Source organism: Crocodylus siamensis, chromosome 1, assembly GCF_052110815.1.
Source record: "Crocodylus siamensis isolate JL-2025a chromosome 1, ASM5211081v1, whole genome shotgun sequence".
Classification (NCBI taxonomy): domain Eukaryota; kingdom Metazoa; phylum Chordata; order Crocodylia; family Crocodylidae; genus Crocodylus; species Crocodylus siamensis.
In genome coordinates this window covers 218,744,335-218,769,194 of record NC_143395.1, presented here as the reverse complement: position 1 = coordinate 218,769,194, position 24,860 = coordinate 218,744,335, and the positions used below count along the sequence as shown (strand labels likewise).

At 43.4% G+C, this 24,860-nt stretch overlaps 1 protein-coding gene across 2 annotated transcripts in view; it reads right to left on the bottom strand.

Annotated features, from left to right (window-relative positions):
• SLC22A15 (solute carrier family 22 member 15) overlaps positions 1-24,860 on the bottom strand; it is a 62,994-nt gene that overhangs the window by 18,629 nt on the left and 19,505 nt on the right. Inside the window, exons 2-7 of one of the 2 annotated variants that reach the window (XM_090056885.1) lie at positions 17,029-17,241; positions 10,165-10,297; positions 7,572-7,736; positions 5,615-5,744; positions 3,831-4,073; positions 148-288 (exon numbers count right to left, since the gene is read on the bottom strand). In XM_090056885.1, the coding sequence (XP_089913011.1) occupies positions 148-288; positions 3,831-4,073; positions 5,615-5,744; positions 7,572-7,736; positions 10,165-10,297; positions 17,029-17,241 (1,025 nt within the window). The remainder of the gene's footprint in view (positions 1-147; positions 289-3,830; positions 4,074-5,614; positions 5,745-7,571; positions 7,737-10,164; positions 10,298-17,028; positions 17,242-24,860) is intronic. The other variant, XM_090056893.1, reaches the window with a different exon arrangement.

Genomic DNA, 24,860 nt, shown 5'->3' with positions numbered 1-24,860 from the left:
GAGTGCCCACAAATGCTGTGTCGCCATAATTCATTGCTACCACGACACAGTGTCTCGTGTAGACATGCCCACTGAGGACTGAATTTGTATTCAGGAAATATATCTTTGGGAAAAAATAAGTTGGATTTCATGCTATTCACTACTCACCACTTTTGGTTAATCAAGTAGATGCAGATTGGGTAGGCAGGTATCTCTATGAGACCAGATAAGGCCAAGTTGGTATAAATACTTCCACCCAAGTCACCTGCATTGAGGGTAAGACCATAGTAAACCAAGCTGCACACAAACCTGTAGGTGGGTATGGAAAAGAGAAAAGAAATCAAGTGTAAGACTATAAGATTTCCCCTGCCAGATCACTTAGTCATATCAGTCTACTTCAATTTAACACATCTAGTATAGTCACTTCTTGCTGTTTACGGAGGAGGCATAGACTCTTAAAACACACTACTGAAGTTTTAAACGAAGTAAAATTATTTTTTTTTGCACAAACCCAATCTCTGACATACTATTTTCTTTATATGAAGATAGAATTACATTTAAGACTTATTAGGTTATTTAGCGCCTTACTAACTCAACCACAGTATAAGCGTGAAAGACACAGTATTTGGCTTGATGAAACTAACAAGACATGTGACTTTCCAGTTCCAAGTTCTGTATACCCCTTTCATTCCCAAGTTTCTATAAGCCTTTGATCCAAACATTTGTTTGTCCTCTTGTCATTTTTAAACTCCTCCCATTTTATTCATTCCTCCATTGTCCATTGTCGCTCATTCCCTGTAACCATCCATTGGCATTTTTCATTGGACTGCTGCAGTGGTAAGCAGCTGGTTTCTTTCCAGAAATACACAAATGACAATCTCAGTTATCCTTTCCTCAGTAAATGAACTTTATGTCCTCATGCCTTTGCATTTGGACATCTGAAGTCTTCTGCTCTGCATGCAAATTTTAGAATAGCAACGCAAACAGTTGCTACACTAAGCTCCAAGTTTTCCACTAATATAAAAATGCTTTTTTCCCCCTTAGTTGACAAATATAACCAAAATAACCATCTTAATGTGAACCTCAGTATTTGAGCTCTAGCTGAACTGTGTCGCATTTCTAGGTGGCAGCAGAACACATGGTGACCTAAGTGCACAAAGCCAAACACACATCTTTGGAAAGCTGTTTCTGCTACTGACTAAAGACAGCAGGTGCAGGGGGGAAGTGTCATACAGCAGTAATCCTGAATGAGCAGCCACCTGCCAGTGTCAGCATCCCTTACCAACACAGTGAGGAAGGTCTAGTGTTTGTGCAGACGACATGAGCAGGGACTGGATAAAGTTCCTAAAGAGTTTTGCTAATCCACCTCAAATACAATCAGTAGGTTTCCTGCACTTCTGACCCTGGGATCCTGACTAAGCTTTGCTATAGCACTTCCCACTCATGACCTACAGCTCTTCCCACTATTCAGCAGCTAGCTTCCTAGCCCATCACTTCAGTCCAGTTGATTCCTTCCTATCACTCTTCAACTTCCAATCCCAAGTTCTAGATGCCCACGTTTGCATTCTCAGCTCAGCACAGTATTATAACCAATTACATGTCCCACCTTTATTTTCTCAAATGTTATACCTACAATTCAGTCTTCTTGTTCCTTTTGTTTCTTTCTCCTGCCTATCTCTAGGCATTCTATGCTGTTCCCTATTTCTGGTATAAGCTCCCTGTTCTACCTCCTTCATATTGTTTCACATCTGCTAAAAAGTGTTCAAGATTTGGTAGCTTAATATAGCAAAAGTGGATCTTTTAAATACCACACAAATGGCAGAATCCTATTTCATATTACACTTGGTTGTTTGGCACTTACAGACAGTTAATAATCTTAGTCTGTGTGCGATATGGATGCACAAGCATCCACATGGCTACTGAGCATGTAGAGTAGGCTGCACTCCAGACAGGTAGGCATACGACTCCATGTGTGTGTACCTGAGCATATGTCTGTGCTCACTTTTGGTTCCCTCACTTCACAAAAGATTAGAAAGAGCCACATGGAGCGTGATAAAAATGATTAGAAACTTGGGAAACTTGACTTGGGGGAAAGGCTGAAACACCTAGGGTTATTTATTCTGGAGAAGAGAACACTGCAGGGGGATTTAATAGTAGTCTTCAAATACCTGGAGGATGGTTATACAGAGGATGGAGACAGACTATTCTCTGTGGCTGCAGGGGAAAGAACAAGCAACAACTGTCTTAAATTGCAGCAAGGGAAATTTAGGTTGGAGCTTAGGAAGAAATTTCTCACTATGAGAGTGGTCAATCATTGGAACAGGCTACCCAGGGAAGCTATGGAATCTCCATCTTTGGACATTTTTAAGAACAAGCTAGACAAACACTTGACTAGGATGGCTTAGTTACAGACAATCTTGCCTTGAGCAGGTAGCTAGACTAGACCTGCAGTCTCTTCCAGCCTTACTACTGTATGATTCTAGGAAGTCCCAAAAATGTAGCAAGGCAAAAACCAAGGAGGGGAGGAAGGACCCTTCCATGTTTCTGCCCAACAGCCTATTGGTTACGTATAACATGTACTTTACGTTATATATTTGCTTGCTTACATGCATATGCATAGCATATTCTCCCAACCAGCAAAAAGTACCACCAAACTTAAAAGCAGAAGTCAGTGAAAAACATGAAGCTTAGTGGATTTATGGACAACGGGTGTCTGCCTTGCTGCTCCAATAGCATTTCTTCTGGAATATAACTACAAGTACATATATAAAACAAGATTAAAAATAATTACTTGAATCGAGGCTTCTGGCTTGCTGCCTCAAATCAGTTTAAAATGATGCTTTAATATTGGGGCTGTGCAACTTCAGAAGGGCTGGGAGCTGCACACCATGTGTGCTGGAGGCTATATGCTGTGCAGGCCTCCCTACTGTGCTAGAGGCACTTCCTCACCCCATGGAGCCTGAAGACTGTGGTGGCAGCAGTAGCAGTTGTCTTGCTGGAGCAGAAGGGGGAGTGCTGCCCAGGTTGGGGCCTGCAGGCTACACATTAACGCCCTGTATGCCATGTGCAGTCCAGCCCTGCTTTAAACCATTGATTTTAAGAGCAATCCACCCTATTTTTAACCAAGACAAACACCTGCCTTGGCACCATCACAAAATAGCTGTTAATTTAAAAATGAAGACAAAGCACTGGCTAGTACAGGGAACAGGAATTCATTCCTGACTGTGCCAATAAGACACTTAATTCCTCAGGGTCTCAGTTTCTCTATTTGAAAAATATGATCTTACCCAACTTTAACTTAAGACTCTGTAGAGACAAACCCATGCTTCATTTTAAGTATGAGGGTAAATCTCTGCAAGATCAGGAGCTTTGTAAAGGGCTTTAAGCATCTTGAAGAAAAAAAAAAGCTCAATATCGTGATTTTTTTAAAGCAGCTCCCTCGGCAGATCTATCTATATCCAGGACATTACAACACTAAAATGGAACTGGCTCAGTGTCCACACAGACCCAATAATTTGGACACCAAGAGCCCAATAAAGAAAAAATACCTATACAATCTTGATCCAAAGAGCAAGGGCATCATGGCTAATCTCAGCAGCCTTGGAAGAGAAGGTAGTGCTCAGTTATTTTGAGATTCTTAGATAAAAAGCCCCACAGATATGCAAAAATAAAGTACTTCAGGCCTAGATTATTAAAATGACTTCAGGTTAAGAATAAACAAAAGGTAAGAACCAAAGAACCTCTTTCATGCAAAATGCCCCTCATAATAAATAATGAGCCAAAGCATGGTATGCATGATGATTTAGCTATTCAAAGACTTTAAGCAGCAGCAGCAGTTGCACTTGCAGGACCTGGGCCTAAAAAGGGATTGCAAGTACCAGATGAACATCATGATTAAAGTGCGTCCCAAGAGGATCCTGTATCGGAATAGGTCCAAAAAACTTCCAGCCTCTCTGTGGCTCCTGTCAGCTGGGAGCTTTAATGAAAAAGTACACTTCTGCTTGCAGTTCCTCTTTGCAATGAGGTAGAGGGCATCTTCTGCTTCATTCAGTCGGCCTTGTGAATACAACCAGCGGGGGGATTCGGGAATGAATCTGAAACAGAGATAGAGTTCATTGGTAATCTTAGGGACCCCACTATTCTTGAAGACTGGACTTGCCTATCTGGAATAAAAAATGAAAGATGTTTCAATACAACACAACATTTTTTTTTCAAATAGCATTACCTGAATTTTCAAGATTAAATATACCATGGTGAGAAATGAGAGTTTTACAGTTTCGTGGGTTTCTAATTTGTAAAACTTTGCATTGTATATTAAAATAGCATTTGAAGTTAACACTATTTAATGTCAGGGAAATTTCAGAATTCAGGATGTGATACAGCATTACTGAAAATCTATAGTACACAGACAGCTGCTGCTTCTAACAACTTTCATTTACCAACCTCAGGTTATCTTCTGACCTGCTCCCAACACTGTTCCAAATTCTGATATGCAGGCTGTAAGCAGCAGCTGCACAAAGGCTCTGTTCTCAGTCCCGAGACAGCATCTGGTTGGTAGATCTGCAACCCCAACCCTGCTTACAAAAGCCTCTTAAAACTGTTTCCAATTGCTCATGACTTTCTGAAAAACTTTCACATTTTAGCCCAAGGTTTTAAGGTTTGGTTTCTGCTCAGAGGCTTTTTAATTTTTATTTATTTATTTTTTATGATTTTGAGCAAAAGTGATTCAGCAGACTTTGCATAAAAAAGTCTTTGGAAGAGGACATCTTTATTTTCTCTGCACATAATAAAAGATTCTTTCACCTTTTATGCACAGTAGAAATATGAAATAACTGAAGGGGTTGGAATTTGGTATGGAAATTGCACTCACTGTAGAGCAGAGTTTTGAAGTTGAGAGAGCAATTTTTTTATACGTTCTGAAGACAAAGTGCTGAAAGTGCTGGACTATTCTTTTCAAATAACTGCTTAGGTTTTTCTTTTCTTTTAACTTTAGAAGCATCAAAAATGTCAAGTCAGCTTTTTTTTCTGAGGGAAGAGCCCCTAGGATCTCTCACTGAGACCTACTTTATGAATTCTCACACCTCAACTGCATGAGAGTGTGCAGTGAGTCTTTAATCACCGTTTCTTAGGATTCAAAATGAGTAATGTTAGTGAGTTAAGATAAACAGAGGTTGGGAAACCCCTCCCCAAAAAGTGTAAACAGTGATTAAAACTTCCTTCCCCCTCAAAACTGCCGAATTTTCACTTGTAAGTACATTTGAAACTAGGTGAAATATAACATGTGATTATGTAACCACATATTCATCCATAACAGTAGATGTACGTATGTAGCATTTGGTAGTATATGTGTACACCAGAAGAAAGTCAAAGACAATCAGAAGTACACAGCAAACTGTTCTTAAATAGCGTACTAAGATTTTTACTATCCTGCATAGTGAAAGCGTTAAGATTATATTTAGTTAAGTTTGCAGCATTGCTGTTTAAGGGAAACATGATGTTGACTGGAGTTTGGGGAAAGTTACCATGACCTTCACAAACTACTCTACTTTATCCTTAAAGAAATCTTTACCCTATTTTTCCCTCAATTCTTATTCTTTTGATGAAATTCAGTGAAACAGCTTTAAAAATAACTTACAGAGATAGAAGAAAGACTACTGTTCCCTCCAAGTTAACCACAATGGCTAGAGTCCTCCAAGAACGGATGAAGTACCCTAATAAAGCATATTGGGCAATTCCCACTGCAAAGAACAGGCCACCAATCGATCCTAACACATTGGAAACATAGGGGAAACAAAGAGAGAGATGTTACCAGCCATTCTATAATGTTGTTCTTCTTCACTATGTCCAGTCAATCAGATTAAGATTTTGTTAGGAAAGCAACACATTAGGAAATATAGACAGAAAGGGTTACTTGATCCAAGGTCAGGGATAAAACATTTCAAAACTGTGCAACAAGTTGTATTTAAATTGATACAAAAAGAGGAAAAAGACAAAAGGAAAAAAGCAATATAAATAATAATTACTTAGCCTTTCTAAGAGCATTTTTTATCTAGCAATTTCAAAACACTAGAAACCATTAGGCCTTATAACCTCAGCTGGTACATCACAACTTTCCACACATGAAAATAAATGCTAAGTGTCACTTGAAAGCTAACATTTTCAACTACATAAAACCTATATGCAATCCTCATGGCACATGATATATGATGCTTTAAAACTGTCAGTATACTCTCAGTCTAACACTGCTCTGGCCATAGTCAAGGACTAAGTGTCGAGTTCTGGCCTTGGAGCACTGTAATTTGCATGCACTGTACTGTATGATAGCTTAAGTACCAACAACATTTATACTGAAAGGATATCTAAATGGTCCCATTATAAATTATTAGACTTATTAGCATTATGGGAAAACTAGCTTAACTGTTTTTGAGACGAGGCTAGTGGATGAAAAAAGCAATTCTTTCCCCATTATGTAAACACTCTCACAGTTGCTTTTTGAGAACAGACAGGCATAGAAGAACTGAAATTTGGCAGGCAGTGGCCCTTGAGAAGAGTATTCCAGGATGCAAAATTTTAAGCGAAGGCACTCAGTATCACACACACACACTGGTATAGGCTAGCTGTGTAGTGTGGAAAGGAAAGTTATCGCAGATAACACGCATTGGTGGTTGTTCAGTTGGAGTGCGGCAGGGATACAAAGGGCCCCAAGTCACTGGTTATGGTCTTCTAAAAAAATAGGGTGACGACATGTCCTGGTAGGGTGACCACATGTCCTGGTTTAGCTGGAACAGTTCTGAATTTCAGAGGCCAGTCCTGGCCGGCTGTTGAGAATTATAACGGGCGTCCTGGAAATGCAAGGGTATGGGGACCAGTCTGGCCAGGAGTTGGGAATGGCATAGAGCACCTTGCAGGTGGGCAGCCAGGCACCACTACAACCCCGACATACTGCCTTGTCCCCACTGACTTCTGAGAGCGCGGGGGGGCAACATCCTGGATGAATGTCCTGGATGTCCCAGATTTCCTTATGGTCAGCCAATCCAAAAAGATGTATGAAACAGAGGTACATGGAAAAGGTACATGAAAGACCGTGTATGCGTAGAGAAGTGCTCCTTGCAAGTTTTTACATTACTGTAATTAAGAGCAGTTTTATAGCGCTATAAAAGTTACAGCCTCCCTGCACTTTCCAGGCAGAAGGCACTATGCAGCCTCCTGAGATCTGTCCACCGCTTAGAAATTTGACTGGCATACAGAAGTTATTTAAAGTGCCGTAGGTTGCTAAAGTCCTGTAAAATATAGCACTTCATCGATTCATAGATTGTAAATTTAATACTTCATTAAAAATGCATACAAGTGCTTTAAATTAACCATTGTTACAAGTGCTGTAAAGCTGTGCACTTCTGTTAAGTCATGGCAATAATGTGCTTAAGATGGCGAAAAAAGCAACTTCTGTACACATATACATGGTCATGTATGTGTACAGGAATGCAAAGTTAAATCTGCAAATGCAATGTTCACTTTGGCATTTCCAGGTACAAATGTATACATGTAATCTATCACCAGAGTTTTTTATAAAGATGCTGCAGCCAAAGCCATACCTGCTAAGGCCCAGTAGGCTGTGCCTACACATTCATTCAGCAGAACAAAGGCCACAAGTGACATCCCTCCATTCATCACTCCCACCAGGAAGCGAGAGACTGCAAAGAATTCATATGAGGGAGAGAATCCATTTGCAATGGCAAAGACGATGTCGAGGGCAAAGCCTGGAAGACAAAAGCACAAAAATGCATTTCAGAAAATAATACCTGAATGAGAAGAACAAAATTTTTTATCACAAGCATTACTTGACACTGAGTGAAACCTTGTCCTAAGCAATCACAATTCTTGATCCACAGAAAAGCCAGTTGAGGTGACGGGGAGAAAAGGAGTAAGTACTTGAAGTCAAGCTCATTAAGGGGAACGCTGAAAAAGGAGGTCTTCTATACAGGATTCATTGTACTAAACACTCGTCTAGTCCATTGTGGGCAGTTTGTCTCTTCAAAAACTCACCACGCATGACACTATGCCTGTTAGGCCTGTGCGAAGCAACAAGCAGTTGCTTTGGATTCAGATTTGGTGGGACAGTGATTTGAATCACTGTCCTGATTTGATTTGGCTAATTTGGATCCAGAGATTCTGTGCTGATTCAAAGATTCGGCCATAGACTAAATAGGCAGCTCCCCCTCCACCATGCTGGATGCAGCTACCTTCAGCTGGTAAATCTGTTGTGGTGAGTGGAGGGGGAAGGGAAGGGGAATGGGGTGGTGGAGGCAGATCAATGTCCCCACAGCAAGGGAGGACTTAAGGCTGGGACAAACTGCTCGGGGGGGGGTGGAGGGGCGCAGGACTCAGGGAGTGGGGCTCCTGCCACTGTGTGCCGCCAGTCCAGGAGCTGATCTTCTGGTGACTCCTCCAGCAGCTCTTGCCACCTGTCTAGGAGGGCATGGGAGCGGGCATGTGCCCCTGCATCTGTGCAGGGCAGGCTGGGCTGGGCTGCGCTCTGGGTGGGCAGCAGAAGGCACTGGGAGCAGGGGTAATGCCCTCCCGCCGCTTGCCCAGCTCGGGCGGGAAGGCATGGGACAGTGCTGCTGCACCACCTCAGACAAACGGTGCATAGTGGCAGAAGCCGCTCCAGCCTCCCTGCCCCTCCTAAACAAGCCGCAGCTTCACCCCACCCCAGCTGGGCCAGCAGCAGCAAGGCACAGGGGCGGGTGCGTGCACCCAGGTTGGGGCAGGACCAGTGGCAGGGTGCAGTCCCCCCTTAGTCCCCGCTCCACTGCATTCTGTGGGGCAGGTGAAGCCAAGGCTGCACTCTGGGCTGCGGCTGGGGCTAGCCACATGGAGTGCAGCCCTGGCTTCACTCGCCCTGTGGAGCGCAGCCTGGTGGCAGGCAGCTGGGACTAGCTATCCGAAGTGAAGCTCGACCCAGCCCACCCTGCACAGATCCAGGGGCACACGCCCGCTCCATGCCCTTCCAGACCAGTGGCAGGAGCTGCTGGAGAAGCCACCAGAAGAGCAGCTCCCAGACCAGTGGTGTGCAGTGGCGGATGGACCCCTCTCCAAGTCCCATCCTCTCCCACCCCAGCTGGGCAGCCTGTTCCAGCCCCAATCTCTCCCTCGCTGTGGGGGTGTTGATCTGCCCCCCACCCCCTACTCCTTCCCCCCTCTCCGCCCACCACAACAGACTTACCAGCTGGAGATAGCTATATCCAATGTCTGCAAGGACTGCTGCCCGTATCTATGGCCGAATTGCCAAATCTCTCCTGAGGCTTCTGAATCGATTCAGACCTTTTAATGGGTCTCCCAATTCGATTTGGATGCGGAGATTTGGCTGTTGAATCTCCTCTGAATTGAATCAGCTACTGAAGCTTTGCATAGCCCTTCTATCTGTTAGCAGTCTGAGCAGAAAAACCAAGGACTGCACAGGCTACGACCACAGCTTCTCTCTCATCCTTAGAAGCCTGCACTGCAATCTGTTCTGTAGCTACTAAGCACTTTCAATATAAAAGGTCAACCCTGAACATCAATCTTTGGCAGCACCAAGTCAACACATGGCTTTTAAAAAAAACAGTATTTCAGGGTTTCTGGAAAAATAGAGTACTGATTGATTTAATAGTATATACACTTTTTTTTCCTCCACATACAGGTGTAGTGCATGAAATTCCCAGACAAAATGTCTGTGAATTTTAAAACTCAGCTTGGATGACAAACATCCAACAATAAATAAATAATTGGAGATGCAAAGACAAACTCACAGCTGGAACTATTAGGAGTCTAGATAGCCAAGTGGAAAGTAAAATAGTTGGGAGTCTGTGAAACATTTGGGGATCATGACCACAAGAACAAACAAGTAGACCCATTTTTTAAAATTAAGCATCTACAGTGGGATCACCTACTCAAACTGGGTGCTGAAATACTTCTCAGACCTCTCAGGGATGAGCTGAACACCCAACTAGGAAGTTTTTGTCTTAACTTGGGTCCCTTGTATGTACTGAAAGAAAAAGCAACCCCCTCCTGCAAAAATCAGCACAAAGCATCAGATTTCTACAGAACTTGAAAATTTGCCATAGGCTCTTCAGAGACAGATCCTGAAGGAGTAACAAGACACTGACATTTCCCTGCATTTGTTTTGTTATGGCTGCAACTGATTACCTGTGAGATAGACTTTTCTCCTCCCAAAACGATCTGAGAGCTGGCCAAAAGAGATCACTCCGACGAACACACCACTGAAGAAAAACGAACTGGCAGCACTGACTTTGTATGATGTATTGCCAATTAAAAACCACTAGGGGGAAGAAAAAGAACCTTTGAGCACACAAAGAGAGACTCACAAGAATCAAGCAGTTGGGGGGGGGGGAGGGGTAGTGGCAGGAACCCTGTCCTTTAGATAACATTTTGGCTAGATTTCTATTTCAGTAACTAAAATGCCAACCTTCCCTGCTCCCTCCACAGCCCCGCACCCAACCAGCTGGGGATTTTGGTCCATTGTGAAAGGTTTCTCCCAGATATCCATGCCCCTCGCATCTGAGCAGAGGGCTGGATTCCTCAGGGGGACATCTGATTTTGTGTCAGCTTTTTAGCCTTTCCATCTGTTCGCATATATTTCTAGTACACTTATATTCCAGGTATCCATATTTTCTCTGCTAGATTGTGTCATAATTTATGTCCAAACAAAACTACAGATGTTCCTGCATTACAGCCTACCATGCAACTAGGATTCATTTGGTGGCTTCAAGCAATGTTTCTATTTTTATAAGCACTTCTATATCATAAGAACAGGCAGCACGCCCATGTCCTTTCCCATTGTGCTTGCTGCATGCATGCTAAGGGTAATTTTGACCTGCAAAACTATTATTCAGCTTTTTAAACCACTCTAGACTTGCTTTTAAATAAGGGCAGCAAGTTTAAAAATAATGCTGTTTGTTTATAAGCTGTCATGCTGATGATTTCTCTTTTATGCAGATTATATGATGAAAATTTGACACTTTTGGTGCCACTGGCCTCTAAAAAATTAGACATCAGGAACTCCTGTGCTACAGTAGTTTTTTGTAACTTCAAAGATTTACAGGCACTGAAAAGATGTAGTAAAATTCTAAGTAAAGGCTGAGACAGTCTCTGTCCAACAAAAATGACTCTGTGCTTCTCTATGTTTATATACCTGTGCCCTGTTCTTGGTTACTGTGTAGGCACTACCATAATAGAAATGATTAGAAGTAACAGTCTGAATTTGTTTGCCCGTCTTGGAAGAAAGGCAACATTACCACCGTAGTGATCTTAACTGAGAATTGCACAAGACCTGGTATTTTTTTTGTAAGGTCCAGTTGACAGAATCCTTTAACAAGGTGAGTATGTGATGTTTCACTTAAAAAGTATACACTTTTTAAAACACAAATTTACACTTTGTAAAATGAAAGTATAATCATTTTGTGTGTGTACCTTCACAACTGAGAAACTCTACAGCAAATTAAAAAAAAAAAATCTCAAAATTATTCTTTAAGTCTAAGTTTTTGGGGCCCAACTCATTAATCGTGAACCGTTAAGGTTTGTAAAAGTGGAAGCAGAACTCTAAGAATGATTTGAATGAGGAATGGCTGGGCAAGTGAAGCAGTGCTGCTGAGAGCTTATTCCAAGATAAGGATGCAGCATGGGAAAAGATTCTTAATGCAGGAGGGGAACAGAAAACCAATGCAGCACTGAGATTGACCTTGATGGCCAAGAGAAGGGAAATGTGAGGGAAGAGTGATACAAGGCTTCAAAAATGAAGACGGGAAGTTCCATTATTCTCGGTGAGAATCAGTTCTGCTCATATTTATTATTCACCTCGTAGGGTCCTGAAGGTCAGGAAAACTTCATCAGTGTAACAATTATTATCTCCATCAATCACACAGTTCACTTTGTTTCACCTGCAAGTCTCTTCAGTGCCAAAAACCCAGTTTTCATTAGTAAAAGCGCACTGATATCTCAGTTGGCTATCAGATCGGCACCAATAAAAAGAGAAATGATGTTATGGGTTATCAGCTTTTTTTTGGTCATCGTAGCTGATAATTACAGCTTCGTGCCTGGTGCACCCTGGTGAGCAGTCTGGTCCCCATGCCCCACTGCTGGCCCAAATCCATGGCAGACTACAGGTCCCAGCGAGCAGTGGGTGCTGTGCTCAGCAACAAAGGGACTGTTACTAGCTCCTGGTGTTGCTGCCGTCACGGCAGCGCCATGTGTGCAGCAGGGGCCTGAGCACCAGGGCTGCTGCAGAGATGTTGGGCTGCATGCAGGCAGGGTACAGTGCTGCACAAGGGACATTCTGCTTCACTGAGTGCCTTTGCAAAAGCAGCTTCTCCCCAGCAGCTGCAGGAGCTTGGCTGTGTGGGGCCTGCCGGCACTGAGGGAGCAGGTGCTCTGAGGCTCCAAACACGCCCAGCACAGCTGTCCACACAGGAGTCCACCCTGCCTGCCTGGGACAGCAGCACAGGCTGCGTGGGGAACATGGCTGCAGGTAGGAGCCGTGGGCAAGGGGGCAATGTGTGTGGGAATAAAGAAGTCACCGCCTTCCTCATTGAGGGCCAGAGCAGACAGAAGGCATGTGTGTACATTTATAAATGCAAAATAAACAAAACATTTTATTTATGTCAGTAGTTTAAAATGCCTTGTACTATTACTAAACATGAGTTATCGGATTGGTATCGGCCAATATGGTTGATTAATCATCGGCTATCAGTACTGGCCAAAAAAAAAAAGAAAAAAAAAGGATTTATCAGTGCACCCCTACTCATAAGTGAGATACTTACAGACTATGTTTCATCTTTATAGCAGCTCTACATGTTGCAAGAAATCCAATAAAATTTTGCACGCAAAGGAATCCTAGAATAAACCTAGAAAGTGCCTATATTGTTCGCTGATACTGTTTCTTCTGTATGCTGTCTAACACAGTGCACTACCTTATTTACTTTTCCCTACTGATGGTTGCTCTGAATCAGGTTGTTTCAATATTTCCTCTTAATATTGTAATTTGCAGATATTTTTCCTGACTAGTTGGCTGATGATTATACTATTTTCCCCTGAAACAGTTCACCAATGGCCTTTTGAATTGCCTTCCCTCTGTTCTTCCTTCCTCCTGCTCCCTAGTCCATTATATATTGTATTTCCAGCAGAGCTTAAACTATTTGGAAGCTTTGCAATGAACTGCTTTACTGGAAGCAGCAGAAACATGTAATCAAAGCTCACCCATAACCGAGGAGTTGACAGAATGAACTATTTCAGGGACACCATGAAAATAACTTGCTTTGTCTCAGTGCATGTGTCATTCTGAATTACCAGCAATAGGTGAGATGTGCATGCTGTTATAGTTGGTGATATGGCAAAAAGGAATCAAGATGCTTACAAAAAAAATAGCTTCTGAAGCTAATTGTTGCCATACATTTTTCAAATGGTTCTTGAACAGTCTCCATACCGTGCAAAAATGCTCAGAAAAACAATTTATAAATTAAGAAAATGTTTAAGATATTCTACTACAAAATAATCAATGCTTTGTTTCTGTGATCTCCTACAAGAATTATACTCTTGTAAACATCTACTCAGGCTGACATTAATATGTCTCACTGACATACAACGGTTCCTGAATCAACCACAGCTGAAGAAACAGTTTGGATATAGCCGACTAATTTGCTCTCTAAGAAATGGCTAAAACTTTATTTAATGTATTAAAGTCTTTTTAGTGCTTTTTTCACCCTGTATAAAGCATATCACATCCTATCAGTCTATATAAGCTCTTAGACAAAGTAATATATTAGAATTTTTTTCAGCATAAATTTGGGATGGCTATATTACTAACAGTTGGCAAAATTATAACAGTATTATAAAGATTGTTCCAAATAAGTACTGATAAAACCTTTAGACCACATTATTAGGTATTCCATTCAATTTATATATATTATTTTTTGGGGGGTGGGGGAGGATAAATTATTTTAGAAAAAAGTTTTCATGGATTTTAAAATAAGATTTTTATTATTTCTACTTGTAAAGACAAGTATCATAGTTCCAATGAGTACAAATTAAAAGGATTTTAAAAGAAATAAAGTAAGGAATAATAGCTTATACACACATAAAGGGGTGGGGTGGGGTGGGGTGGGGGCATGCGTGCATGTACCCCGCCATACCTTTAAAATGCATTACATTATGACCTTAAAGATGGTAAAGCAAGTATTATACTACAGTGATATAAAGATTTCATTTCTCTGACTACAAGAAATCTACTACCTTATAAGCAGTATGGCAATTCAAAACCCATCAACAGAGGCCTGGATTTTTCACAGGTGACATTTTCAGTACTCATTATTTCACACCTGAAAGAGGGCCCAACTCTCACACTGCAGTTGCTCTAAAATGTCTGTAAGTCAGGCTCCTTTATGATGCTGCAGGTTGGACATCCCCCCAGAATAAATCACAACAATTTTGAAAAATATAAACCTTTATATCCTACCCTCTGATTCTTTGTGTTCAAATTCACTGTACTGTCCTAGTGGACTCTAAAAGAACTATTAAATTAACCAACACTGAAGCACTGTGGATTCTTGTTGAGTGAATCTGTGTTGCAAAGTTTGCACCAAATTCTGAAGTTCTCCAAATCCAAGGTATGTAGATCTGAAGTTTCTGTGTAGGTATTTTTGTATTTTATTTTATTAATATATTTATTCTTTCTTTTCATTATGAAATAAATTAATTGTAAAACCCATAACTTAAAACAAGATTCAGTGCACGGAGCTCCTCAGGGGTCCAGAAATTTGATGGTGAAGGAGGGGTGCTGCACTCTGTAGTGCTGCCAAGTTTCTGGCCCTGCAGACCAGCTCTGTGCACCGGATGAATTGGGCACTCCTGACCTAAGGCACTGCCTGGAGAAATACACAAAAATACCCTGAATTCTTCACTCTTGTTTTTAAGCTTAATGATATGTTACATTAGAAAAACAAAATGTCTGTTGAGGATTTTAAAAGGTTAAAGTTACTTTGCTTAAATTATACACTAAAAAGTCATATTCAACCACTTTTTGAAGTTAGAGCTACATCAAGGGTGTCCACAGTTCCATCATATTCTCATTTTCACTTTCCATTCATTTTTTTGCCCTGTGCTATAGAGCTGAGGGGATCAACCTGCAACACGGGTGCTGCAAGTGGCACATGCAGTATCTGTGTGGCATAAGGCAGATTCGGGAGGGAACAGGCAGCACAGCAGCAGATCAGGCAGGAAGCAGAAAGCGAAGCAATGGATTGGGAAAGAGGAATAGGGGAGGAAGCAGAAAGCAGAGCAGGTAGGGGAAAGAGATTGGAGTGGCAGCTGGGAAAGGTGCGAGACTAGTTAGTGGCACATTTGCTAAAAAAGTTGGCCCCTACTGCTAAAGGGGATGCGTGAGAGCACAGAGAATGTCTGCTGAACACATCTGGTCAGTAATTGTTAAAACTGGAAGGTTTTATTTACATGCTTATAAATAACAAAGTCAGAATTATTTATAGGGCAAGTTGAAGCTGAATGAATGTTTCAGGAAACTGAATGCGAATCTGTGAGTGCTAAGCAAGAGTTGACTCAAATGCACAGGCATTCAAATGTTACATTTATACCAAATGCACTCAGAATGGACCCATGCAGATTGTAATTCAGCACTGACATGCATCAGAGGCCTAGCTCCAAGGAACCTCAGGCACTACTCATCCCCCATTATGGCCTGATAGTGGAGTAGCTTAGATGTACTCTACATCAGCGGTTGTCAACCGGGGTGGTACATGTACTCCTAGGGGTACTTGGAAAAGTCCTTGGGGGAATGTGTGGGTGGTGGGGGCCAGAGTGTTGCCACCCACAATCCTGCTTCCCGGGAGCAGGGCCAGGGGTGGGGGAACAGCAGAGCCCCTCTGCCGGCCACACAGACGCCACCCAACTGACCGGACGTGGAAGAGCTCGCATGCAGTAGCCACCATCATCCATCACCTTGCACTGCTGCAGCACACTGCTTTTCCATAGGTGGTCTCATATCCAGCTCTGTGGACTGCTGACTGGTAGCATGTGATTGGCTGGGTGCAAGGCCTCAGCAGCCTGCGGAGCCACACATGCAACCACTCGTGGGAAAGTGGGGCACGGCAGTGGCGTGGGACAGTTGTTGTTGGTGGCAGCGGCAGCGTCCAAGCTCCTCTCCCCCCACGCCCCTCAGCCACTGCCACCAGAAGTGGTACACCACTTAATATAAAGCATTCTACATAGGGCTGCCCCTGAGGACCACCCAGAAGCTGCAGCTGGTACAGAATGCAGTAGCTTGCCTTCTGACAGGTGCAAGTTGCCAGGAGGACATAACTCCAGTGAGTCGAGGTCTGCACTGGCTTCCAGTAGCTTTCTAGGCATGATTCTAAGTGCTGGATTTGCCTTATACAGGCCCAGGTAGCCTGGTTCCTACATACCTACGGCACTGCCTTTTCCCTTATGCCCCATCTCTATCACTAAGGTCAGCCATGAGTAGCCTCCTGCAAATACCTGTATGCCAAGTTTACTTGGCAAAAACAACTGGGAGGTCAACCTCAATTGCAGCTCCAATACTCTGGAATGCCCACCCCCTTGTGGCCCACCAGAGCCTGTGCCTAGATAGCTTTATAGAGATTTGGCCCCACCATGAGAATGACAAAAGCTGCATAAGAACAAACACCCCCATGCAGGACTTGGAACCCAGTAATGAAACCAGTCCTTTTCTTCTACTCCAGTCCAATCTTAGAAAGTTGCAACAGCTCTTAATATACAACTCCCATGCAGGTAAGCCGTTTTAAAGTTTTGGAGGAAAGCCAGGTGAACAAGATCTACACAGCTAAACAAGGCTGAGTCCCTGTTGGCAGATGCATATTTGAAGAGATAACCTGTATATTTCCAAAGCAAAACATTCATTGATTTGGAACACAAAAAGGTGGTACAACCAGTCCTCCCTTCCCCCACCCACATTGCATGAGACGTTTTACTCCTGCACCAGGCTGAAAAACACAGATTCATTACTACCTCTGAGGCTATGGATGTGAAGCTGCTGCTGAAGTGTACATGCTTATGAACTTCACTCCCATTGGCTCTCAGGAGCCATTCCCCAAAGGCTCTTCCTTCACTAGTTGACTGGTTGCTATGGCTTTGATTAGCTGAGAGCTCTTCAAGGTCCCAGTGGTAGGGAGGGGTTGCCCCGACAAGCGCAATGAGGATTGCTTCTGTGGCTACGTAGAGCTGAAAGAAAAAACACACGCAAATCAAAAAAGGCTGCCCACACACTGAAATAGCAATATTTCACCTGTATCTATATTCAGTAAATATTAAACTCATTTCCATTGCTTTACATTCCCTAGTGCTACTGATAGATGCTCCGAGTAATCTTACTGAATCTTACACAAGGAGGTATCAAGATTCCAGCTCAGTGATTTTTAAGCTTTTAGACGTCAATCACTTAAGAGAAACCCTCTTCTCCCACCCTCAGAATCTCAATCCCATCCATGACAAATAACTTCCCATATATCTGAGTGCTGTATTAGAACACTGTTAATTTTTTTCTCCCATACTTCACAGATACTTAAAGCAAGACAATGCACTTGTCTATAGGATCATGGGACAAAAGGCTTTCTCCCTGGCAAAATGCCACCTCTTACAGCCTCAAGGTTCCCTTGAAGTTTAATTCTGTTTGCTGTCTTTCTAGTGTCATTGTGTTCTGTGCCCATATTTTACACTGATACACACCTACAGCACAGACCTGAAGCAGAATCAAACGGAGAATTTATTTAGTAAAATCACACAGGAAATCGAGAGTTTCGCTATGAACTACAGCAGGGAATACTGCTGCTTGAAGACCTAATAACTCTGTCATCATTGACAGAAGAAGGTCTAGAGACCTCCAGCCTAAAAGCCCAATGTGCTTAGACCAGATTTGGGCTATCTACAGTGGAATGTATGTGGCATTTTAGCAGCAAAGGGCTTTGCCTAGGCACCAGGGCGAAGTGGCAGCTGAGGCTTTGGCATGGGCGGGCTGAAAGCAGCCCATGCTTGAAGCTAAAATCTGCTAAAGCAGTCTCCCGATACAAAACATTGCTGACCTCTGGTTTAGACTATGGCTTGAGAACCATTATTCTAGATTGACTTAAAAATAAAAAGCCCATTACTTCTCCCAAAAGGAAACTAGAAAAAACTAAGGAAAGTTGTGACACCATATCAGGGATGCTCAACCTTTTTGGCTGGTGGGCTGGCTAGACAGTGCCCAGGCCAGCTGCGGGCTGGATCCAGTTGATGATCCCAATCCAGCACAGAGCAATCACAGCAGGGCCCATCTGGCTGTGAAGGGGGCAGGAGGTATCCCAACTGCAACCTGGCAGGGGCATGGCTCAGCCCCGTGGGGGAAAGGGGCATGGCTCAGCCCCAATGGGGGAAGGGGCATGGCCCAGTTGCAACCCAGTCACATGGGGGGGGAAGGGGCCTTGACCTAGCCCTGCAAGAGGGAAAGGGGTAGGGCCCAGCTTCATTCAGCCATGGACATGGGGGAGGCAATATGACTTGACCCCAACCTGCTGCACGGGGCTTGGGCTTTGGGAATTTAACAGTGGGGGAGGGTGGCCGTATTTATTCCACCTCTCCCTCACTGCCAAATTTTCCAATCTGTGGGGAGCTCCACTGGCCAGATATCTATGGCTCCACAGACCATATCTGGCCTGTGGGCCAGAGGCTGAGTACCCCTGCACAATATGTTGTCTCCTTGGTCTGTTGGATTGTGTATTCTTATTTAAATGCCACTAAAAAGATTAGTCTGTACAAAACAACTGAGAACTCAGAGCTGCATGTAATTATGACATACAGTTACTACAAGGTTGACAGCAAGAATCCTTGAGTTATTTATGGTATATTAAAATATGTTTCTGTCATTCCTTCTATCAAACCAAGAGTGCTGAAAAAGATTACCCACTCCCAAACTGATGATTTAAAAAAATATTTAGAAAGCTATCGCTCCTTCCAAAATGTTTTTTTCCCTTAAAACAAGTTATTTAAAAACTGAAAAATGTATAAAGAGAAGTATGTGTTCCATCAATGATGTCGTTGTAGAAGGGAAGCTTTTAAAACAGACATCATTAATTAAAAAGAGAAATTCCTCATTTGGAGAAGAGGGAACAGGAAGCACCACTTACTGAAAAAAGGGAAGGAGTGAGAAGCTAAGGAAGCAGTGCTTGCTAGGAGCCAAGGGTGTAGCATTTTTACACAGTACCAACTGGACAACTAAGCTCTCCAAAATTTGAGAAATCAAAATCACCACATAGTTTTAAGTCAGCAACTATCCAATATACTTCAGTATTACAGCTTACAAGTGCCATCTACTCAGCAAACTAGCTGTACCCTGCACAACAGTGTTGCTGACTCTCCCAATTTTATTGTAAATCTTCTGACATTCAGGGGGGGTTTTAGGCCCAAGCTCCTTGACTCTTGTAATATATGAGAATTTCAAGATTAATTTATACCTATTAGGGTCAGAACTTGTTTTCAGAGAAAACCTTAAAAATATGACCCAAGTACTCATTGTAGGATTTTATTTATTTATTTATTTTTTAAAGATGACAAATTAAAAAGAAGGTTTTAGGGGAAAGGTTGGGAGAGGAAGGTGGAAGGGCTTAGGTCTCAGGGTTTTGCTGTCCTCACTCACGAATCTTAAATATGTGGGGTTGGCAATAGTATACAGTCTTTTAGATACTCATATGGCAGGTATAAAATACTGCCAAATTGGAACAGGAGTATTTTATAACAACTGGCAAATCTGGAAAGTGCTCAACATCAGAGAACTAAGCCTTTTTATCTTTAATCTTGTGTATAACCATGCAATAAAATACAAGTCAGACTTATCTGTGACTTAATATATGCCTCATATAACATTTTAATTGGCTCCATACTAATGTTTCTCCACAGATTTCTGTGGTACTGATCTATATTAATAAAAATGACAGCCAAAATCAGGGGAAAGATTTCTGGCTTTTTTCTTCTCCTTTGTAATAAATGAGCCAGGCCTGAAAGATTTGTTAGCTTGGTTTATTTTTTCCTGTTTATTTTTTACATTAGAAATTCACATTCTGTCTAGACCTGAAGACTCTGGTGACTGCAGAACCCATGAAACATCAGCATCTCAGGAGCCAAGAAGCTGAAAGCTTCCCAGTTAAGAGGAAAAGGGATATTTATCATCAGGCAGCTGGATAACTATTGTGATAACTTTGCATAAACATTTTAAACGTTTATGCAAAGATAGGGCAGAATATATATATCCAATTAATTAATTAACCTTCTCAGGGGAAAAAAAAAAATCAGTATGTATCCAAAATCTCATCACTTCTTCACCTGTTATAAAGGTATTTGCATTCTTAATAAACCAAGTCTGAGAACCTGGAAATCCTCCAAAAAAACAGAAAAAAACAGAGCTAAAACTTCTAATACTGTGTTGCAGAACACACACACACAAAATACCTTTTTAAGAAAAAAAAAAAATCAGGTTTTTATCCATCACGAAATATTCCATAAAAAAGGCGGACAGTGTTTGTTTTTTATTAAGTCATCCTAAATAAACTTTAAGGTTTGAAAAAGAAGGCACTTGCATGTCACTCAGAAGGGAAGAGGAAACATAAGCAAGGTGGCAAATATTTTTTAAAAAAACAACAACGAAACTGCTCTTTTTTTGTCCGTTTCATAGTTATCTGTACCTCTCAACTTCATTCTGAGTTCCTATGTACAGCAGCAGAAGTGTAAGTGATAGGTAGAAAACATGATGAAAAAAATAACAATACATACTTCAGAGGAAGAGAACAAGATTTTGAAACTCCGTATCGCACACATTTCATGATGCAAAAACAACAGAAAAGATGAACCTCCCTTTGTTGGAAAGACCCCAAGAATCTGAAACACCTATTAAGTATAACCTGCTTTGAAACTGAAAAAACAAACAAACAGTCTTGATAACTGGAGGGTTGCCAACATAACTCCAAACCTTCAAAAGGGCTGCAGAAGGGATCTAAGGAACTACAGGCCAAGGAGTCTACCTTCTATTCCCAGGAGACTAATAGAAGCAATAATTAAAGTAAAGACTGTCCGGCACATGGATGAGCAGGATTTGCTGGGGAGCAATCAGTATAGCTTTCCTAAAGGGAAACCAAGCCTCACCAACCTATTCAAGTTTTTTGAGAGCATCAACAATGTGGATCAGGGTGATCCAGTTGAGAGAGTGTATCTGGATTTCCAAAAAAGCCTGTGACAAAAGCCCCATATCAAAGGCTCTTACTTAAATTGGGCTGTCATGGCATTCGAGCTGTGGTTCTCCACTGAGGTTGCTGCAGGACCCTCTCAGGAGTGCTCCAATGTAGATGCTGCCACTGTAGCAGCAGCTAGGTAAAACTGCTTTGCATGCTTCTCCTTCACTAGGGCTCTCTGATAAGCAGGGATCCTGGTTTTCTCCATTAAAAAAAAATCCCAAATTCTCTAATTAAAACCCCCCAAAATCTGAGTTTTTCCAGAATTAAAATGAAACACCATATACATAGATAGGCATCAGTTGAACACAAATGTTTTATTGATATATTATTTTAAAGCAATTTGGAAGCCTCCCAGTGCCTCAATTATTATAATAAAATAAATTCTAAATACCTATATATTTTGGTGTTTGATTTTAGTTTTTTTAATCATGGAAAAATCATAGCTTTCCCTGCTCCCTTCACTCCCAGGACATGGATCCAGCTACAGCTGTTCTCCCCGCTGATATGTGGTGCTGAGCAGTCCTGATATGCTGGTGCCCTGCCCCTGCCCATGCCAGCATTCCTCACTCCCAATTCAGTCTCTCACCCCTCTGCAGCCCTACTGGCACCCTACTCCTGACCCACAGTGCCCCACACCCAGCCTGCTGGTGCCCCTCACTACCAACACGCTGCCCCCAGCCCCAGCATGTGGGGAAAGAGAGGGGGTGGGGAAGAAGGAAGGGTGAGAATAGGCAATGCCATTGGTGATGCATCAGGGGATATGGGGGGGCATGTGAACCCCCAGATTACTGCACCCACTGCAGGGTATGGGGCTGCAGCCTGGCTGGACTGGCATTGGGCAGGAGCCGCCTCTGGGGTTCAGCAGGTGGGATCTGGCATGGGAGGGAGTACCACACTGCCATGGATACCAAGAGGAGGCACTCCCTGCCCACCTGGCAGCAGCTACAGGGCACAACTCTGCACTGCTGCTGCCAGAAGCCCTGCACCACCCGCACCACCATGGCTACCAAAGTGTGGCACTGTAGCAGCACACAGGTGTGCCCCCTTGCTACCGCTGGGCAGGTAGGGGGCACCTCACCTTGGTGACCATGGCGGCATAGTGCTCCCAGTAGTGGTGATGGCGGCAGCACCAAGCATTCCCACCCAGCTCTGGCCTCCTGTGCTGGGTCCTGCCCACTGGACCACAGAGGCGGCTCCTGCCCGGTGCTGGTCTGGCCACACTGCAGCCCCATGCAACACTGGGGGTGCAGAAAACTGGGGGCCGTGTGCCCCCTCCCCCATAGACTTACCTGCAAGGAGCTGATCTCTATGAGACTGCCTGGCTGCACTGCTGGCTATGTAAATGTGTACACATGCATGTGCACATGGCGCCCCCCGCCTCTGATCACCCTCATCTCACTCCCCCCCAGCCCCAAGCAACCCCTTGCAGGCTGGAAGTCTGCCAGCCTGCAAGGGGAAACCTGTGGTTTCCCAGGTTTCTCTTCTTTAAAGGAGAAAACCCGCGATTTCCCCCTTTAAAGAAGAAAATCCATGTTTTTCCAAGGGAAACAGAAAACCCAGACCCCTGATGATAACCCTAAAGAAGGCAGGATCTGGCTGAGACACTAGTTTTTCCTGGTCTGGCCCTCTCCCCCAGTTCCTGGTAGAAACAGAGGTATCCAGGATAGTTCCACCCATGAGCCTCTGTTCTTGGAGGGGAGGGAGTTGGGGGGAGGTGGCAGACCAGAAAGGGCTACAGCATAAGGACGCTCCTCCTTGCTTTAGGCTGATCATAAGATCATTGGATCATAGGAAAGTAGGGCTGGAAGGGACCTCACAAGGCCATCTAGTCCAGTGGTTCTCAACCTTTTTGGACTTGAGGCCCCCCTCACTCCCAACCTAACCCCTTGGCCCTGCCGGTACCCCTCACTCCTGACCCGCTGCCCCCTAGCCCCAGCCTGCCAGTATGTGGAGCAGGGGAAAGGTATGCACATGCCCCTGCCCACCCCCCACCCCCATCTCTGAGCCCACAGCAGGCATGGGACTGCAGCCTGGCCAGAAGCAGCCTCCACACCCCAAAGGCCACCTGCGCTGCCTCTCACCCCGCCTCCCTTCTGGGGTAAAGTCACAGCTTGAGGGGAGCAGAAGTGGTGGCTGTGCCATGGCAGTGCAGTAGAGCTCAGCCTGGCATGCAAGTGGCTACAGAGGTAAGGGCAGCATGACTCCCCCTCAACCTTCTGCTGGTAGTACAGTTGTGTGAGAGTCTCAGTAAAGTGGCAGCAATAACTCTCACCAGCCTGCTCTGCCCTTCCGTGCTGGGTCCTGCCTGCTGGGCCATGGAGGCGGCTCCTGCCCGTGCTAGTCCACACAGCCTGCAGCAACCCCAGGGGGGAGGGGGGAAAGTGGGGAGAGTACATCTGCCCTCCAACACATCACCTATGCCCCTCCCCTTCCCTCCGTGGTAGTATGTCAAAAGTAAGAGGAAGACCAGAGAAACCATAAGTCCCTTACAGAATGTGGAAGGTAATCTAAAGATGATGCAGAGAAGGCTGCAGAGTAAATTAGTTTACTCCAGCCCAATACATGTGTATGTGTAGACACCGAGATGTTTACTGTGCAGCTAAATAAGATACTAGTAGCTAATTAGTCTACTGCACATTTAACGTCTGGTGTAGAGGTACCCCAGGAGTGGTAGCAGAAGGCCATACATTCAGGAGCTTCAGGCCATATATCCTTGCCCTGTCCAAGAAGCAATCACCGCATGCTTCCATCTCTCTCTAGGACTCACACGTAGCTCAAAAAGATCCAAATACTAACCGCAGTTAGTATTTTGCTTCCCTTATCCCTGAATTTTATAAAGGATAAAGCCCTAGTCTAAGGGGAACCTGAAATGATATATAAGATGACTCGGTCCTTAGCCAACCTCCTGTGCACTGCTCTGCCAGACTAAGGAAGCTATGTCAGATCTAGCAACCCCGCAAAGAGGATGTTCACCCATACAAGGGCAGTTACTGCATGAAGTCTTTCATTCTCTTTGAGAACAGAGTGCATCCTGTTTACACCTCCATAATTCCTAACAAGCAAGACATTAGTACTGGTCACTACAACAGCACAGTTCCATTAAATTCAAACTACAGAAGTCTTCCCTTACAGGCAATGTATATTAATTTATATTATATATGAATAAATAATTGTGTGCATTTGATTACTGCTGAAGGCATGAGATCCAAGCCATCAAAAAGAGCAACAAAAAAATTAAAGAAAGAATATCTTTGACACGGATTTGCTGCTATTTGAAACACAAGTAGTATGCTGAAGTCTTTATCAGCATTTCACAAGAAGTCTAGTTCTTCTCAGCAGATACCAGCTGAAACATGTAGCGCCAAATGAAATGAGTCTTGAATCTTTGACCTTTCTAGTATAAAAAGGTTATATCTATAGCTTGGGGGAAAAGAGATGAAGTTCACAAGAACAATGAAAGGCATTGCTCTTGTAGGACTCAGTGCTGAAGAGCCAATACTATTCTATGAAAGGTATCTAACAAGTAACAGGATGCTAACAACTCTTCAATTAAATAAATCAGCCAGAGGCAGGCAAAAAATAAAA